The sequence below is a fragment of the Acomys minous genome (assembly GCF_964271855.1).
Source record: "Acomys minous genome assembly, chromosome: 12".
Lineage (NCBI taxonomy): Eukaryota > Metazoa > Chordata > Mammalia > Rodentia > Muridae > Acomys > Acomys minous.
The window spans coordinates 113,042,520-113,061,483 of NC_140493.1; the positions used below are offsets into that span (position 1 = coordinate 113,042,520).

Sequence of the window (18,964 nt, forward strand, 5' to 3'; positions counted from 1 at the left end):
TGCCTGAGACTAGTATATTTCCCTATTTATGTACTCAACATTTGTTTGTTTGCTTGTTTGTTTTTTGTTTTTCAAAACAGGGTCTGTCTGTGTAGTCCTGGCTGTCTTAAACTTGCTTTGTAGACCAGGTTGGCCTCAAACTCACAGTGATCTGCCTCTCTGTGCTGGAATTAAAGGCGTTCACCACCACACCCGGCTATGTACTCAACATTTATCTTAGCTGTTTGCTAGAAAGCTTTGTGTCTTAGGGTTTCATTGCTGTGAAGAGGCATCATGACCGCGGCGAGTCTTGTGAAGGGGCTGGCTTACAGTTTCAGAGGCTTAGTCTGTTATCATAACAGCGGGAAGCACGGCAGAGTGCGGGCGGACACGGTGCTGGAGGAGCTGAGGACTCTACGTCATGACACGAAGGCAGTGGAAAGAGACTGTCCCACTGGACGTGGCTTGACCATTTATAAGACCTCAGATTCTGCCTCCACAGCGGCACGCTTCCTTAATGACCTATGGGGCCCAGTTACATTCACTACCACACGTGATGCTTTATTGTGATAATAAACAGGTGCAACTGCTGTTTCTTTCTGTTTCGAAAGGGGATTGTATTAGTTACTTTCGGTGTGATGAAACATGACAGCCACGGCAATTTATAGAAGAGTTGAGTGAGGCTGACAGTTAAAGAGGGTTAGGGTCCACAACGGAGCAAACCACATGGCAGCAGGTGATGCAGAGAGAGCGAACCCGGAGTGGCCTGTAGCTTTCCAACCTCAGAGTCCATCCCCAGTGACTCGCTTCCTCTAGCAAGGCCACACCTCTGAATCCTGCCCAAATAACACCACCAGCTGGTGACTGGTGTTCAAAACAACCAAGTCACAACCAGTAGTGTGGGGAGCGGAGGAGGTCTGGGTGGGCTTGTGTTTTGACATGAGCCTGCACTGTCAACGCCAAAGCCTCAGATTAACGAGGATTTGGCAAAGCCCTTCCTCCAAGTGAAGCTCAGGGAGATAACAAAATTTTCATGGAGTCTGAGTGAGGAAAATGTCCACCCCAACTTTTCCTCCCAGATACTTACTGCCTGAAGACTGCTCCCCAACAGAGACTGCTCCCCGACACAGAGAGACTGCGCCTACGGAGACCAGTTAAGCCTGCCTCCTTGATGTAACTGCAAACCACAAACCCTGCCTGCTTATTCAGCTGTAAATAACAGACAGGCTGAGATTCTGGGACCCTGAAGCTCCTCCATCAGAGAGCCCAGGCCACCCTGTTCGGGCTTTTCTGTGTGTTCATGGGCTTGTCTTTTCTTCACTCTCTCACCACCCGTTAGGTCAGTCCCTGGAGCCACGTGCCACCCAGCACAGAGGGAAGAGTGGAAGTGGTGCTTGCCTCTAGAACCAGGTTAGACAAGGCCCTCGGGGTGGAACTCTGGCCTCCACGATGGGGAATGATCGAGCCACGTTAGGAGGCCATATCAATGTATCTTGCGTGATAGTGTCTGCTGAGCTCAGGTTGCAGTCATGCCAAACAGGCACCAGACACAGGAGTTACTAAAGAGCCTCCAGGAAAACCCAGTCTCAGTTTTGAGCCAGGGACAGGTCACAGAGACCACGGGGATGACCAGCACTGACAGGTTTTGCCCCTTTGAGGCCTGGTGGAGCTCCTAAGATAGGCATGTCAATTACACACACACGTTATCTCTTCACGTGCTTTGGGCTTCTACACTGTAGCTTCACCCTTAGTGTGAGGGGGTCTGATAAAGAAACAGTTGTAGAGCTGTCAGGCCCCAAGGGAAGCGTTGAGCAGCGCGGTGGAGTCAGACTTTCCTTGTTGTTGTTTTGCTTGTTTGGTTTTGGCTTTTTGAGACAGGGTGTTCCTGTGTAGCCTTGGCTTTCCTGTTCCTTAGACCAGGCTGGCCTCAAACTCACAGAGATCCGCCTGCCTCTGCCTCCCGCGTGCTGGGGTTACAGGCCTCTGACACTATCCCTGGCTGGAGTCAGGCTTTCTAGGGTGCACGCTGGGAAGAGCCTTGACCTGTTAGGGCCTGAGACTAGGGTTTGGAGGATGGAGCCCAAAACCAGACTGAGTTTCAAATATTCTGAGCTGTGCCTCAACACTAGGTCTGGTGCAAGGTAACTTTTCTATGCGTGTTTCTTCAGAGAGTGCTGGGAACTAATTATAGGACCCTCTCAGAGGACATCTGTGAACTAAGCTGGTGTTCACCTGTGCCCAGCGCACCCTACTAATCTTCCTTTATAGTCAGTTGGAGACATTACAGTACAGGAGAGGCACCAGTAGCTCGTGGTGGCAGCTGGGATTTGAGGCAACCTCTCCTGAGTGTGTGTGTGTGTGTGTGTGTGTGTGCACGCACGCATCCATGTACACATGAGCACATACATCTTGAAGCTTCTTTCCTGTCATGGCTGTCTGAGGTCCAGAGTCTCCTCCGCCCTGGGTGGGGTAGGCTGCTGCTATCACAACTCCCAGAGCAGCCTCTATCACTCAGCCCTGTGGCATTAAAGCTGCCACTAGGGCCTAGCTAGGGTATCCCCACGGCTGGGACTCCGCCCTTATCTGGACTGTACGAGCCTCTCCATAGAATAGCTGTGCCTTATGTTGCAAGGATAAAGAAGCCCTGGCCCAAACCTTCCTGCGGGCACGCCCGATTCACCCAGTTGTGCGAAGAGCACAAGTCCTAAGGTGGACCCCAGATGAGTGCAGACGTGCTGGGATTGCACATGCATGCTGTGCGGACACAGGGACACTTCCTTCCCGTCTGTCTCCCTGGCTTTCACAGCACCCAGGACCATGTCTGGGGTCCTGCTTCTCTGCGATGAGTCAGGAGCCTAGCAGGAGGGTGTCGAGAGCCTTTGCATCGCTCCTAACCCCATAGCAGCCCGGGGTGGAGACCGCCTTGGACTGAGAAACAGCGGTCTGCTCCAATCCCTCCCGCTCTTCCCCCGCCCGCCTCAGCGCTGGTGCACAAGGAGCTCGCAGGGATAGGAGCCAGCTGGCGTCACACCCCTCCCCCGTCCCTGTCCCGGCCCCCTGCGCGCTCGCGCGCTCCGCCCCAGTGTTTCCTTCTGGTACTGTAGTCCCCTGGTCTGCGTTATCTCCTCGTATTCTGGTCTCCATGGAGCGGTTGCTGCGCACGGAGCTTCGCACCACGACCCTGCGGGCCTTTGGGAGCTCCCGGGCCGGGGGCATCAGCGAGGGCTATGCCTACGACACTGACACTGGCCGGGTGTTTGTCAAGGTCAACCGCAGGACGCAGGTGCGCTGCCCGGTGGGCAAGGATGGAGTTTGGGGGTGGGGGTGGGTGGTGGATGAACGCAGGTTTCCGGGAAGTGGTGTCCTTACCCTCTGCTGAGGGGTCAGCACCTGCAGGCTTCCTCTTGGGACTGGAGGATTTCTTGCCTGCATGACCACTTTATTTTGCGCCCCCCCCCAGGGCTTTAAATTTCTATAATCACTGACCGCGGGGGAGATGAGTCTCAGCAGCAAGCTGCTTCTGCCCATGCCTGGTCTCTGCTCTGACCTCAGTTCCTGTGTTCTCCCAACAGGTGTGGAGAGACAGGATTCCCAGGGCCAGGCCAGCACTATCCTCACAGGCTCTGTTGGTTTCCAGGACCCTTAAGATATTCCTGTTTAAGAAAGTGTGGAGGCAGGCATAGTGTTGTATATCTATAATCCTAATACTTGGGAGGCTGAGGCAGGAGGATGGTGAGCTTCATGCCAGCCTGGGCTGCATGAGGAGAAGCTGACTAAAAAACAAACAAACAAACAAACAAACAAAACCCAAAACCAAACCAAACTAACCAGAAAAGAATGCAGGGCAAACTGTAAGGCAAATGGAAACTGTTAGCCAGAGGCTTTGAGAGGACTCTGCCGATGGCTCAGCTCCGTGCTCCCCCTGCTGGGGGGAAGGGCTCCAGGGCTTCTCTGCCCTGTGTGGAGTAGTTCTGGACAGTAGCCCCTGTGGGTGTGCTCACTGTGGGGGAGGAGAGAGTCCCAGAGCCGCCCTTCTTAGTCCCTCCTGCTGTCTTTAGAGATGGGGTCAGGGTTAGCATCACCCTGCGTTCTCTGTACTGTTGGCATCATTTGGAGGTTTACCCTAGGGGTTTGCAAGCGCCCTCCCACCCAGGATGCTCAACACACATGTCTCTTGGTCCCAAGTGCAGGTTGGCAATTTGAGGATACCTGTCTGACTTTTCCCTTGAAAACTTGAATTAAAAGGCGTGGTGGCACACACTTGTAATCCCAGCACTAGGAGGCAGGGGCAGGTGGATCACTGTGGGTTCAAGGCCAGCCTGGTCTACAAAATGAGTCAGCCAGGACTACACAGAGAAACCCTGTCTTGAAAAACAAAAATAAAACAACAACAAAGGGAAACGTTATCTTCATGTATGGTAATAAGTGTTTTGGCTTCAAGTTTCATTTTTAAATTAAAAAAATGTCAGTTATTTTGTGTGTATGCATGTGTTGTGTGTGTGTGTGTGTGTGTGTGTGTGTGAGAGAGAGAGAGAGAGAGAGAGAGAGAGAGAGAGAGAGAGAGAGAGAGAGAGAGAGAGAGAGAAAGCTCTGGCTTGCACACACCATGCTATGCATAGAAGTCAGTGGACAACTTTTTTGGGAGTTGGTTCTGTCCTTCCACCTTGCTCTGTGGCAAGGTTTCTCTTTGTTTCTGCTGCCACACAGCATGTTTCAGGCTAGCTGGCCTGAAAGACTGTAGCTGATTACCCTGCCTCTGCCTGCCATCATGTGGTGGGAGGGCTGGGGTTAAAGATGTGGTGGGAGGGCTGGGATTACAGATGTGGTGGGAGGGCTGGGATTACAGATGTGGTGGGAGGGCTGGGATTACAGATGTGGTGGGAGGGCTGGGGTTACAGATGTGGTGGGAGGGCTGGGATTACAGATGTGGTGGGAGGGCTGGGATTACAGATGTGGTGGGAGGGCTGGGATTACAGATGTGGTGGGAGGGCTGGGGTTACAGATGTGGTGGGAGGGCTGGGATTACAGATGTGGTGGGAGGGCTGGGGTTACAGATGTGGTGAGAGGGCTGGGATTACACATGTGCACTGCCTTATCTGATCTTTGTTTGCGCTCTGGAGATTGCAGTTGGGTCATCAGGCTTCAGTGCTTTTACCCACAGCATCGTCTACTTTTAATTAAAACAACCCATGACTCCATATGTACACGTACTCACAAACCCCATGAATAAATACATGGTTTATTTTTGGGGGTGGGGGTGCTGAAGAGGAGTAGTAGAGCATTTGCCCAGTACGCACAGCTTCCTGGGTTCGGTCCCCGGGACCTCAGATAAATAAGTACATAAATAAAATTCATGCTTTAACCAAGGAACAGTGAGCAATATGAAAGTTGGCCTAAAAATAAATGGGATAGTTGTAGAAATAGCTTAAAAACAAGCCTCTGGGTCCTAGCAAAAACTTGATGGACGGCTGGGTAGACGGTTCCTGCTAGAACCGAGCCAGGCCCTGCAGACCTCCCCACTCTGACCCAAATATAAGCCCAGGTAATGTCTACCAGGCCCAGCGCTGCCTGCCCCCACTTAGAGGCAGGGAGGAAAGCAATACCTTGGATGACTCAGGCCCCGCTTGACTTGTGTCCTTCCTCCCATGACCCCTCGCATCCCCCTGTGACCCGTGCACCGTCCACAGCCAGGCTTTGCTGTGTGGGTCTTCCCATAGACCGCTCTAATCTAGAGTGAGGCTTGTCCTCTCAGCTCCCTGGGGCCTTGGCGGGGGGGGGGGGGGGGGGGAGGGGAGGGGAATGTGATGTCGTTTGTCAGCAAGTGAAGGCGGTCCGTTTGGGGGCTTGTGTCAAAAGGGCTGTGAGTTCTTTGGTCTGACAAGCAAGGCCCTTGTTAGAGTCCCTGACAGAGCTCGTGGCATTTGGATGCAGGCCCGGCAGATGTTCGAGGGGGAGATGGCGAGCCTGGAGGCCCTCCGCAGCACTGGCTTGGTGAGGGTCCCGAAGCCCATGAAGGTGATCGACCTGCCAGGAGGTGGGGCTGTCTTCGTGATGGAGCATTTGAAGATGAAGAGTCTGAGCAGGTGAGGGCATTTGTGCGAGGGGGAGGGAGAGGGCCGTGTGCGCACACGAAGACACGAGGTAGGGAAAGGCTGACAAACACAGGGAGACATTACAGAGAGAGAGAGAGAGAGAGAGAGAGAGAGAGAGAGAGAGAGAGAGAGAGAGAAGAGAGAGACACATGTGGACAGAAGCAGAAACACAAGACACACAGAGACACACATGCAGAAATAGACAGGTGAAACCACCGGTGGAGAGCCAGAAATGGGGGAGAGAGAGAGAGAGAGAGAGAGAGAGAGAGAGAGAGAGAGAGAGAGAGAGAGAGAGAGAGAAGCACTGGTCAGCAGTCTCTGTTGAGCTGCTTACATAACCCAGTCCAGTTGGCAGAGTCTTTTTTTTTTTTTTTAAAGCTCTCACCATGTAGCCTGCCCTGATGCCTGGAACTCACACACAATGCAGACCACGTTGGCCCTGCTTCCAAGTGTTAGGATGCCTGGCTGTCAGAGTCCATTTTTAAAGATTGATTTTTAATATAAACATTTAATATAAAGATTTATTATATATACATATATATGTTTGCTTACATGTATGCACACCGTGTGCATGTCTGGTAACTATAGAGGCTAAATAAGGGTTCTGGGTCCCCTGGAACTGAGATTCCAGATGTTTTTGAGCTGCCATGTAGGTCCTGGGAACCTTGGTCCCTCTGCAGGTGCCATTAACTGCAGGTGCCCTTAACTGCAGGTGCCCTTAACTGCAGGTGCCCTTTACTGAAGTGCCCTTTACTGCAGGTGCCCTTAACTGCAGGTGCCCTTAACTGCAGGTGCCCTTTACTGAAGTGCCCTTTACTGCAGGTGCCCTTAACTGCAGGTGCCCTTAACTGCAGGTGCCCTTTACTGCAGGTGCCCTTTACTGCAGGTGCCCTTTACTGCAGGTGCCCTTAACTGCAGGTGCCCTTTACTGCAGGTGCCCTTAACTGCAGGTGCCCTTTACTGCAGGTGCCCTTAACTGCAGGTGTCCTTAACTGCAGGTGCCCTTTACTGCAGGTGCCCTTAACTGCAGGTGCCCTTTACTGCAGGTGCTCTTAACTGCAGGTGCTCTTAACTGCAGGTGCTCTTTGTTTGTTTATTTGTTTGTTTAGACAGGGCCTCTCTGTGTAGCCTTGGCTGTCCTAGACTCACTTTGTAGACCAGGCTGGGGTTGAACTCACAGAGATCCACCTGCCTCTGCCTCCTGAGTGCTGGAATTAAAGGCGTGCACTACCATGCCCGGCTACTGCAGGTGCTCTTAACTGATGAGCCATCTCTTCAGCCCCAGCCTGTAGGCTCAATTTTCTTTCTTTCTTTCTTTTTTCAATTTTTTAAAAAAAGATTTATTTGAGGCTGGAGAGATGGCTCAGTGGTTAAGAGCACTGCTTGTTCTTCCAAAGGACCCGGGTTCAAGTCCCAGCACCCACATGGCAGCTCACAACTGTCTATAACTCCCAAGATCTGACACTCTCACACCAACACACATAAACTAAAAATTAAATAAAATGTTAAAAAAAGATTTATTTATTTATTAAGTATACAGAGCTCTGCCTGCATGTTCACCTGCATGCCAGAAGAGAGAATTAGATCACATTGTAGATGGTTGTGAGCCACCATGTGGTTGCTGGGATTTGAAGTCAGGACCTCTGGCTCTTAACCTCTGAGCCATCTCTCCAGCCCTGGCTCAATTTTCTTAACGACTATATTTTATTATGAACTTATTAAATGAGCCTACCTCCCTTATAACCTGGCTAACCCAAACAATAGGAAAAGGAGATTAAAGAACACTAAGGATATTAGTTCCGAGGTACGATTCTCCTGGCGTAATCAGCAGGACCTCAGCAAACCAGCCATCCCACCAAATTGCTGTTGGAACCTGGAGCAGCAGCTGGAACCTGAAGCCTCAGCTGGAGTCCAAAGCCTTGAAGCTTTCCCTGGAGCAGTTCTTTCTAGGAGTGTCTCTTGAAGTCTTGATGAACAGCCAAAACAATCCCAAGTCCTCTCTCTCTCTAGCCTCTTATTTTGGGCTCATATACATACATACATACATACATACATACATACATACATACATACATAAATACATACATACATATCCTCTCAAAGTCTCGACTAGGATGTTTTCAGCTGACAACGTCCAAGCTCCCTCACAAAGTGGTTTGACTTCTAAGGGGATAAACATCCTGCTCTCTCACTAGCCTGCTCCCCATCCCACACTGGGGATCAACACCAGCCTCTGGAATCCATCCTTTATTTATCTTATTTTTTTTTCTCTTACTGGACCTGAGATCCTGAAAGTGAAACATCTATTCCTTCTTCAACTCTTACAAGAATAACAAAGCCAATTTGTCTTTCTCTAGTAAAAATTTTAAATTATTTTATGTGTATGGGTGTTCTGGCTGCACGCATGTCTGTGCACCACATTTGTGTACTGCCTGCAGAAACCAGAAGGGGGGATCGGATCTCTTGGACTTGGATTTACAGAAGGTGTGAGTCACCGTGTGGGCACCGAGAATGGAACCCAGGATCCTCTGGAAGAGCAGCCAGATCTCTTAACCACTGTGCCATCTCTCCAGCCCCCGCAGTCCATTCTTTTTAAAAAAAATACTTATTTAGTTCTGTTAGTTTATGAATGCCCTATCTGCATGTCCCCTTGCACATGAGAAGAGGGTGTCAGATCCCATTATAGATGAATTTGAGCTATTATGTGGTTGCTGGGAATTGAACTCAGGACCTCTGGAAAAGCAGACAGTGCTCTTAACCACTAAGCCATCTCTCCAGCCCCACACAGTCCATTCTTAATCAAGACAAAGATAATTGCTGTTTCTTGTTTGTTTTTGTTGAGTTAGTTTAGCTGTGGTGAGGCTGAATAAAGTAAGTGTATTTGAGCAAGCCCCGTGCTTCGAATTATGTAGTATACTGATCCAGTTTGGGCTGAGAGGCTGATGCGTTGCCTAGCACCTTTGCAATCACGCATGCTCACTGTGTGAAATGTGGCGGGACAAACCCTGGATTAAAAAAAAAGGCATCAACATTTTATCAGCAGGGAGTTGCCGCAGCTCAAATCTCAGTGTGAGACTGTGGCCTCAGGGCTTCTCCTGTATTCATTTCTGAAAGTTGAGAGCTGAGGCCTTCTTACTTACTGAGGCTTTGTGCCAGATGGCCAGTGCCTGATGGGATGCTACAGAAATGATCACAAGTGTGTGTGTGTGTGTGTGTGTGTGTGTGTGTGTGTGTGTGGCGCTGGAGAGATGGCTCAGCGGACAAGAGCACTCTTCCAGGGGTCCACATGGTGGCTCACAGCCATCTGTACTGGAACCTGACGCCCTCTTCTGGCCTGCAGGTGTGCATGCAAGCAGAGCACTCATATAAAATGAATAAATAAGGAGGGGGGGCGGATTGTCACAAGGTCCCTTACAATACTTTGTCTTTTTAGAAGGGTTTATTACCGTGCTGTTTAGAGTAGCTTTCAAGTATTTAACACACCTCTCCAAACAGGACATGCGGTGTAGTGCCACTTGTTTGCTATTTTAGCCACTGCCTTTCTTCTTTCCTTAGTCAGGCAGCAAAGCTTGGGGAGCAGGTGGCCGACTTGCACCTTTACAACCAGAAGCTCAGGGAGAAGTCCAAGGCCCGGGAGAGCACAGTGGGTGAGTTCGGTTGCTTTTGGTTTTTTAGCCTGGGCCTGGCCCATCAGCTGCCTTAGATGGGCATTCACGGTGCTTCTTGGTGACATTTCAGTAATGGAGCGAATGGGGGCATACCCTCCCCCTTTACGCTGCATTAAACAGCCTTTTAAAAAGTGTTTGTGTGTGTGCCCATGTGTGTGTGTGTGCTGCTGTGTGTGTGCTGGGGTGTGTGTGCTGGTGTGTGTGCCCATGTGTGTGCATATGTGTTCATGTGTGACATGTGTGTGCCCATGTGTGTGTATGTGTCCGTGTGTGTGTGCCCATGTGTGTGTGCGCATGCTGCTATGTGTGTGTGCATGTGTGTTCATGTGTGACATGTGTGTGCCCATGGGTGTGACATGTGTGCCCATGGGTGTGATGTGTGTGTTCATGCATGTGTGTAACATGTATGGTGTGTGTATGTGTGTGATGTGTGTGTGTATGTGTGTGTGTGACATGTGTGTAAATATTTGCTGGAGCTAGAAGAGGACATCTGATCCTTGGAGGTGGAGCTGCAGCAGCTGTACATTGCTCAGCCTGGGTGCTGGGAACCTTCAGAAGAGCAGCCAGTGCCCTTAACTTTGGGGCCATCTCTCCAACCCTATGTACCTTGTGAAAATGAGATGATTAAATCATTTTAATGGGGCTGGTAAGTGAATAGAACTGAATTTTGACAAACAGTCCCTCAGTCTGTCTGTTGCTCTAGGGTATAGTGTCCTGGCCAGTCTGTGTGCTGGCTAGTCACTGCCGTGTGTGGTGACCCTCACATCACCTGTGTTCAAGCTGTTTGTGTGCATGCAGCAGCCAGACCTGTGGGGCGTTCTCCCTAGGGCTGGTTCCCACAAAGGATGAGCAGCTTCATGACACCAGGGTTTCTGTTGACAGGCTGTGGGGCTGCTGAGCCCCAGGCTGTGACCAAGTTTGGCTTCAACACAGTGACATGCTGTGGCTTCATCCCACAGGTGAGTGTCAGAGTGAGGGCATCCCTACCCCGTGACGGCCATTGCTGAGGCTCCTGTGCTTGACTGATGCTGGCCGCTGACCCCTTGTGTGCAGCAAAGCGCCAGTTCTCCAGACACCAGAGCGTTATGTCTGAAGGCAGAGTGCAGGTTGTGCCACTTACGATGCAGAGCGGACGGGGAGGCTCCCTGAGCCAGGCTTGGAGGGAGCAGACGCTGATGTCAGCTGGTCAGCACCCCAGGTGGGCAACAGTCATGCAAGGCCAAGTTGGAGGAGGGAACCTGGCCAGTTTAGGAGTCTGAAGAAGGTAGCCTGGACAAGGCTAAGGACTCAGGTCCTCTTCAGGGCTGTTAAAATTATTGTTGTTTATTGAGATATAATTGAGATATCATTCGTGTAACACAAAGCTGTCCATTACATGTGTATGTATACATACATGCATATATATTATTTTTTGGGACAGGGTTTCTCTGTGCTGCCCTGGCTGTACTGGAACTCACTCTGTAGACCAGCTGGCCTAGAACTCACAGTGATCTGCTTGCCTCTGCCTTACAAGTGCTAGGATTAAAGGCGTGTGCCACCACCACCGGGCAAAACTCCCCATTTTAAAGTATACCATTCACTTCAGTGTGTGCAAGTTCTAACCAGGCCTGATTGCTTAGCCTCTGAAATCAGACAAGGTCTAACGTGTTATAGCTATACATTTTCTGTTTGTTTGTTTTTCGAGACAGGGTTTCTCTGTGTAGCCTTGGCTGTTCAGGACTTGCTTTGTAGACCAGGCTAGTCTCGAACTCACAAAGATCCATCTGCCTCTGCCTCACAAGTGCTGGGATCACAGGCATGCATCACAGTGACTGGTTTAGATTTATTATTATGTCTCGTTCCAGAATCTTTTCATCACTGAGCAGCAATTCCCATTACCAGTCACTGCCCATCACCTCTCCTCAGTCCCTGGCCATCACTCTCCTGGTCCCCGGCCATCACCACCTCTCCTCAGTCCCTGGCCATCACTCTCCTGGTCCCTGGCCATCATCACTCTCCTCAGTCCCTGGCCATCACTCTCCTGGTCCCTGGCCATCATCACTCTCCTCAGTCCCTGGCCATCACTCTCCTGGTCCCTGGCCATCACTCTCCTGGTCCCTGGCCATCACTCTCCTGGTCCCCGGCCATCATCACTCTCCTCAGTCCCTGGCCATCACTCTCCTGGTCCCTGGCCATCACTCTCCTGGTCCCTGACCATCACTCTCCTGGTCCCCGGCCATCATCACTCTCCTCAGTCCCTGGCCATCACTCTCCTGGTCCCCGGCCATCACCACCTCTCCTCAGTCCCTGGCCATCACTCTCCTGGTCCCTGGCCATCATCACTCTCCTCAGTCCCTGGCCATCACTCTCCTGGTCCCTGGCCATCACTCTCCTGGTCCCTGGCCATCACTCTCCTGGTCCCCGGCCATCATCACTCTCCTCAGTCCCTGGCCATCACTCTCCTGGTCCCTGGCCATCACTCTCCTGGTCCCTGACCATCACTCTCCTGGTCCCCGGCCATCATCACTCTCCTCAGTCCCTGGCCATCACTCTCCTGGTCCCTGGCCATCACTCTCCTGGTCCCTGGCCATCACCACCTCTCCTTGGTCTTGGGCATCACAAATCTACTGACCATTGTATGGTTTTGTCTGTTCCGGACACTTTATGTTGGTGACACTATATACATGTGACCCATGTCCAGCTTCTTTCATTTACCACAGTGATTTTGAGGTCAATCTACACTGAGCATGTGTAAGAACATCATTTTTTTTAATGGTAGAATGATACTCTCCCTGTGTGGTTGGCCCATATTTTGGACTGGAACTCACAATCTTCCTGATATGGTCTTTCATGTGTTACTATTACATATGTGAGGCAGGGTGTCTGGTTTCACCCATTTTTGCAAAGATTTATTTTTACTTAGGTGGTGTGTGTGAGAGAGTGTGCGCCACATTTACCTGAGGAGGCTGGAGGGTGGTGTCTCTCCCTTTGGAACTGGAGTTACAGATTGTTGTGAACCACTTGATGGAGATGCTGTGAACCAAACTCTGGTCCGTTGGGAGACCAGCAAGGACTGTTACCAGCTGAGCCATGTCTCCAGCTCCGTTCTTTCTTACTCAGGTTGAATAACACCACAGCCTCTTGAATCCCCATCTTAGAAACTTAGCAAGATCTAATGGAGGCTTTTCTCCTAGGCAGTCGGCCTGCCCTACCCCTTCCTCAGAGAAGCCATTATTAGACCATATTTGCTTTATTAAGGACAGTTCTGTAGAAGAGGCATTTCAATTTAATCCTGTTACTGCTTTAAGGGCCAACATTTTCAAATCTTTTTTTAACCATTTATTTATTTATTTATTTATTTATTATGCATACAGTGCCTCCATGTACACCTGCAGGCCAGAAGAGGGCATCAGATCACATTATAAATGGTTGTGAGCCACTGTGTGGTTGCTGGGAACTGAACTCAGGACCTCTGGAGGAGCAGCCAGTGCCCTTAACCTCTGAGCCATCTCTCCAGCTCCCTTTAATTCTTTCTTGTTGCAAGGTTTTTATGATGCCTAAGGCACACTCAGGGATCCCAGCCAATAGGCAGCTGTGAATCTAGGTCCCAACAGCAGCACACAGAGGGTTTGTCAAGACTCCCTACTTTCGGGGCTGGAGAGATGGCTCAGAGGTTAAGAGCACTGTCCGCTCTTCCAGAGGTCCTGAGTTCAATTCCCACCACCCACACGGTGGCTCACAACCATCTATAATGAGATCTGATGCCCTCTTGTGGCCTGAACATGCACATGCATGCAGAGCACTGTATACATAATAATAAATAAATAAACTTAAAAAAAATCTTGGTGTTACACACATGAGTGGAGCTAGGGACTAGCAAGGCCTCTGTTACCATAGACAAGCATGGCTTGATGTCTTGAGTTACAAGTTGTGTTTAAGGGCTTCAAAGACTTGGCTGATGAAGTGTTGTTTTCTCAGATATTAAGTATTAGGACTTGTATATGAAGCAGATAAGGATAGAGCTAGTCAGGGAGGCAGAGGGTCTCTGAGTTCCCTTCAGACTCTGGGATCCTGAGGCAACTGTGGTCGGGGCGTCAGACTCCTGGTGCACCTACTTTGAGTAACAACAAAATTGTTCTTTACGTCGTAGTGCCTCCCTCCACGCGTCCCCAAGCCCTGAGGCGTCCTACTCCCTTGCTGGGCTGAGTGGGCCCTTGAGGGGTGTTGCAGTCATGATGGGAAAACACTAGACGTGGACTTCTTAGACTCTAGAGCGTCCAGTTAACTCTACTGGAAACACCAATCCAGTTGGCTGGGGAACTTATGGGTTGTGTTCCCTACTGAGAACTAAGCGACATTCCAAGCGCCTTGTCTGACTCAGGGTGCCGGTTGGCGCAGTTGGCAGTGCACTGGGTGACCTCACCAATCCAAACCGATGCACTGAGACTGAGTGACATCCCCAGAGACCATGCACCTGGCGGATGGAGGAACCAGGCCCTCCTCAGTCCCAAAGCCCAGTGGCACCGATAGCTCAGCACATCCCTCTGCAGCCTTGGGAACTATGGTCCTTCCTCCTTCCATCTGAGGTGCACCACTGAGCGTGCCAATGCTAGCCTTCTGTTCCCAACAGGAAATTGTGTCTTTTGTGACCTTGTCACCTTCTGGCAAATGCAGAGCCCCCATGCACCGGGAGCCATGACAGTGTCTCACTATATTATCTTATCTGGCTTGGAACTTGAAATGTAGACCAGGCTGGCTTTGGTCTCTCTGTGTAGCCTTGGCTGTCCTGGACTCTCTCTGTAGACCAGGCTGGCCTTGAACTCACAGAGATCCGCCTGCCTCTGCCTCCCGAGTGCTGGGATTACAGGCATGCACCTCCATGGCTGGTTCTTCTTCTTCATCATCATCATCCTCTTCTTCTTCTTCTTCCTCCTCCTCCTCCTCCTCCTCCTCTTCTTCTTCTTGTTTCTTTTTCTTCTTCTTCTTCTGAGACAGGGTTTCTTTCTGTAGTCTTGGCTGTCCTGGAACTCAATATGTAACCCTGGCAAGCCTCAAATTTATAGAGATCTGCTTGTCTCTGCCTCCTGAGTTCTAGGGTTAAGGGCGTGTGCCACCACTGCCTGGGTGCATTTCTCTTCCTATAGGGCTTCTTTTCTAGCCCTGCCACATCGTGACCTCACATTTCTGTCAGTTAACCCTAATGTCTTCCTAAGAGCATCGTGTCCATACTGGTCCTCCTGCATTAGCTCCCCAGGTGCTGAAACCCTTATTTCTGAATACAGTCACCTCCAGCATAAATACTTTATATGTTTGTACATGTAATGCTCATGTGTGTTATCCATATGTCCACATAGTCACATATTCATACGTTCATATAAGGATGAAGACGTAACTAAGACCGTATCAGACTGAGAGGGTTCACCTGTTTATCCTTGCAGTCCAGCTGTTTTATTCTCTGTATTTTGAAGCCCTATTGTAGAGTTATAAGAACTTGGGAGCATCATGGAGGGCGGTGGCACACACCTGTAACCCTTGCATCTTGAGTCAGAGGCAGGAGTTCAAAGCCAGCCTAGGATGCAAGGTAAAACCCAAAGCAACAATAACAACCCTAACCCCCCAGCACTACCAGATCCTGCTCACTACTTGGCCATATTCTCAGTGTGAAACAGCTCTCTTTTTATTTGATGATAGTATGTGTTGTCTGATATAAATTGGCATCCATTTTCCTCTTATTATTTGCTCTTTGCCTATCATGAACAACTGTATGCATTTTCTATCCTTTGATGTGTATAACTTGACTTATATGAACATAGCTCGTAGTGGATGTAAACATGTTTTTGTTTTGTGTATGGGATGTGGAGCTACCTCATGTGAGGACGTGTGATGTTTGTCCCCACTGGAGGCAGACTTGTGAGATGGCTCGTGGTCCCTGTCAGTTCTTGTGTGGACTCTGGGAGGGTAAAAAGTGTCCCAGAAAACAAAGAGAGAGTGGTTTGTTTGCTTGTTTGTTTGTTTGTTTTTTTGCATCACTTCATATCTCTTGGCTTCTTTGCTTCGCATCACTTAACTTCCAGAAGCTGTTTAAGAGCAATGTTCCAGAGAACACTTTGAGGTTGCTGCTGTAGTTGCTGCTGTGTTTGCTGCTATGGTTGCTACTGTGTTTGCTGCATTGCTGCTGTGTTTGTTTGCTGCTGCATTGCTGCTGGCTTGCTGTTTAGCTTGACTGCTGGAATCTTGTCAAGGACGAGGAGTGGAATCCCCCCGAGGAGTCTGAAGGGGTCTAACCTCCTGCCCCATTAACCTTCTTTCTCTCCTGTCCTGGGTCGGAGGGCTGCAAGGGAGGTAGAGGCATTAGAGAACCCCAGGTAAGGTAGGTTTAAAAAAATCAAAGCCTGCAATGAGTTATTTCTTAAAAAAAAAAAAAAAAGATTTTAAGGGCTGGAGAGATGGCTCAAAGGTTAGCAGCACTGTCTGCTCTTCCAGAGGTCCTGAGTTTAATTCCCAGCAACCACATGGTGGCTCACAACCATCTATAACGATATCTGGTGCCCTCTTCTGGTAGGGAGTCACACATGCAGGCACAATATTGTATATATCTTTTAAAAAGATGTAAAATTTTTATGTGTACGAGTGTTTGCCTGCAAGTGTATATGCATGTGCACGATGTGCATGCAGTGCTCAGAGAGGCCAGAAGAGGGCACTGGATCACCCTGGGACTGGAGTTACCAACCATTGTGAGCTACTGTGTTTGTGCTGGGGACAAGTGCTCTTAATTGGTGAGCTACCTCTCCAGCCTATAGTTGGTTCTTGCTTTGTTTTTCCAATCTGTTTATTTCTATCAGTCATTTATTTATTGGTGTGTGTGTGTGTGTGTGTGTGTGTGTGTGTGTGTGTGTGTCTCCCTCCCTCTCCCTCTCTCTCTCTTCCTCCCTCCCTCCCTCTGTCCCTGTCTCTCTCTTGTTTTTTTCAAGACAGGATTTCTCTGTGTATCCTTGGCTGTCCTAGACTTGCTTTGTAGACCAAGCTGGCTTTGAACTCACAGAGATCCACCTGCCTCTGGCTCCCGAGTGCTGGGATTAAAGGTGTGCGCCACCATGCCTGGCCAGTCTCTTGGTCTGTGGATCAGGATGTAGCTCTCGGCTCTTGCTCCAGCCCTGTGCATTCCATGTGGTGTTCTGCGCCACAGCGGTAATGGACAAACGCTCTAAAGCTGTAAGCAAGCCTCCAATTAAACGATTTGGTCATGGTGTCTCTTCACAGCAACAGAACAGTGACTAAGGCAACCCCCAATTCTGCCTTCTTTTGGGTAAACTGTTTGATGAGTCCACTTGTATTTGCACTTGGTTCACTTGAGTTTGCTGTGTTTTTAGTGGCCACCTGGGGATTTCACTAAAGCCGCCCTGGGGCCACGAGTCACAGCGTCGGCTTCTCCTCTTGTTGCCCAGGTGAATGAATGGCAGGAAGACTGGCCAACCTTTTTCACCCAACACCGGCTCCAAGCACAGCTGGATCTCATCGAAAAAGACTATGCTGACAGGGAGACACAAGAACTGTGGTCAAGGCTACAGGTGGGCACAACCCTTCTCTGGAAAGACGCTGTCTCCTATGAGCCTACCAAACGCACCTGAGGCCTCTCGCGGCTGAGTCAGAGCAGGGAAAACTGCTGTTAGAGTGAGTGGGCTGGTCGGGCTGTAGGGACATCAGGCACCACCTTCCTACCCTGTAGGAATATCAGATGTTTACATTACAATTCGTAATACAAGTTATGAAGTAGAAACAACGTAATACTATGGTCGGGGGTCAGCACAGCACGAGGAACTGTATTAAAGGGTCGCAGAACTTGTCTAGGGTGGACGTGCATCAGAGAAATGTTATGTAATAGAAGAGGTGCAATAAAATAAAAACGAGAAACACAGTTTTGAGAGTAGGTTCCAAACTGGCTCATATGCTTACAGCACAAGACCAACCTCTGAGGTTTTCTGTGAGGTTTTGGATTCACTTGGTAGCGACCAGAATGCTAAACAGAGTTACATTCAGGAATCAGGCGAGCCTCTTCACTGGGCCTGGGAGGTTATTTGGTTGGACTCGGGATGAATCCATGGCTCTCCGCCCTATTTCCAAGCTCTGGATAATGAGCCCACGGGCCTCTGAGCCCCATGTTTGCACTAATTTCTCTTACAGGTGAAGATCCCGGATCTGTTCTCCGGCATAGAGGTTGTGCCTGCCCTGCTCCATGGAGACCTCTGGGCTGGAAATGTGGCTGAGGATGACCAGGGACCCATTATTTATGACCCGGCTTCCTTCTACGGGCATTCTGAGTTTGAGCTGGCAATTGCCTTGATGTTTGGGGGTTTCCCCAGATCTTTCTTCTCTGCCTACCACCAGAAGATCCCGAAGGCTCCAGGGTTCGACAAGCGTCTGCTGCTGTACCAGCTCTTCAACTACCTAAACCACTGGAACCACTTTGGGCGGGAGTACAGAAGCCCGTCCCTGGCAGTGATGAGGCAGCTGCTCAGGTAGCGGGGCTGGGACCTAATAAAAAGCCAAAGTGGGCCCTGACTGGGCCAGTTTTGAGTCTGCCTCCAACAAGTTCATCTAGAGGCTGTGGGGCTCTGCAGTGCGGCAGGCCTGAGGGAGCTGCGTATGTGGCTCAGGCTGATACCTCAGCATCTCTGGTCCCAGCAAGCTCAGCCGCTGAAGCCCCAGGTCCAGTCGGCTCCCGTGGCTCTGGTCATTCAGTTGCAACCACCGTGGACCCTCTCCAGCACCTCTCTTTTTAATTTTTTTTTATTTATTTTTTAGACACTATTTTCTGTGTTCATGTGCTCAAGTTTTTAAAGATTTACCTATGTATGTATTTTATATACATGAGTGCTCTTTCTTCATGCACACTAGAAGAGGGAGGGCATCAGCTCCCATTTCAGATAGTTGTGAGCCACCGTGTAGATGCTGGGAATTGAACTCAGGACCCATAGTAGAGTAGCCAGTGCTCTTAACCACTGAGCCATCTCTCCAGCCCCAACTTGTGGTCCTTTTCTTCCATTATGTGGTGACCAAACCTGTTGATACCCCACAATACCTTCGAGAAGACTGCTCCAATATGGATGTAAGCCAATAGAAAGTCTTTATTAGTCAGCCAGTGACTACACTGGGTAGTCGGGATCCCAGCACAAGATTGAACCTTTCTCAGGGTGAGATTTTACCACAAAAACCATGTTCTTGCAACATACGTCAGCCAATAACAAC

The 18,964-nt window shown here is 49.9% G+C and overlaps 1 protein-coding gene across 3 annotated transcripts; it reads left to right on the forward strand.

Annotated features, from left to right (window-relative positions):
• Positions 1 to 2,982: 2,982 nt before the first annotated feature.
• Positions 2,983 to 18,292, forward strand: FN3K (fructosamine 3 kinase). 3 transcript variants are annotated; one of them, XM_084750288.1, is made up of 6 exons: positions 2,989 to 3,262; positions 5,877 to 6,062; positions 9,627 to 9,718; positions 10,622 to 10,698; positions 17,164 to 17,286; positions 17,900 to 18,292. In XM_084750288.1, exons 1-6 carry the CDS (start codon positions 3,207 to 3,209, stop codon positions 18,236 to 18,238), a joined length of 873 nt encoding a protein of 290 aa, XP_084606414.1. In that variant the 5' UTR covers positions 2,989 to 3,206; the 3' UTR covers positions 18,239 to 18,292. The 3 variants fall into 3 exon arrangements, with proteins under 3 accessions (XP_084606415.1, XP_084606414.1, XP_084606413.1); XM_084750287.1 differs by having other exon boundaries at positions 2,994 to 3,262; positions 5,911 to 6,062; XM_084750289.1 differs by lacking the exon at positions 10,622 to 10,698 and having other exon boundaries at positions 2,983 to 3,262; positions 5,911 to 6,062; positions 9,631 to 9,718.
• The last annotated feature ends 672 nt before the right edge of the window (positions 18,293 to 18,964 follow it).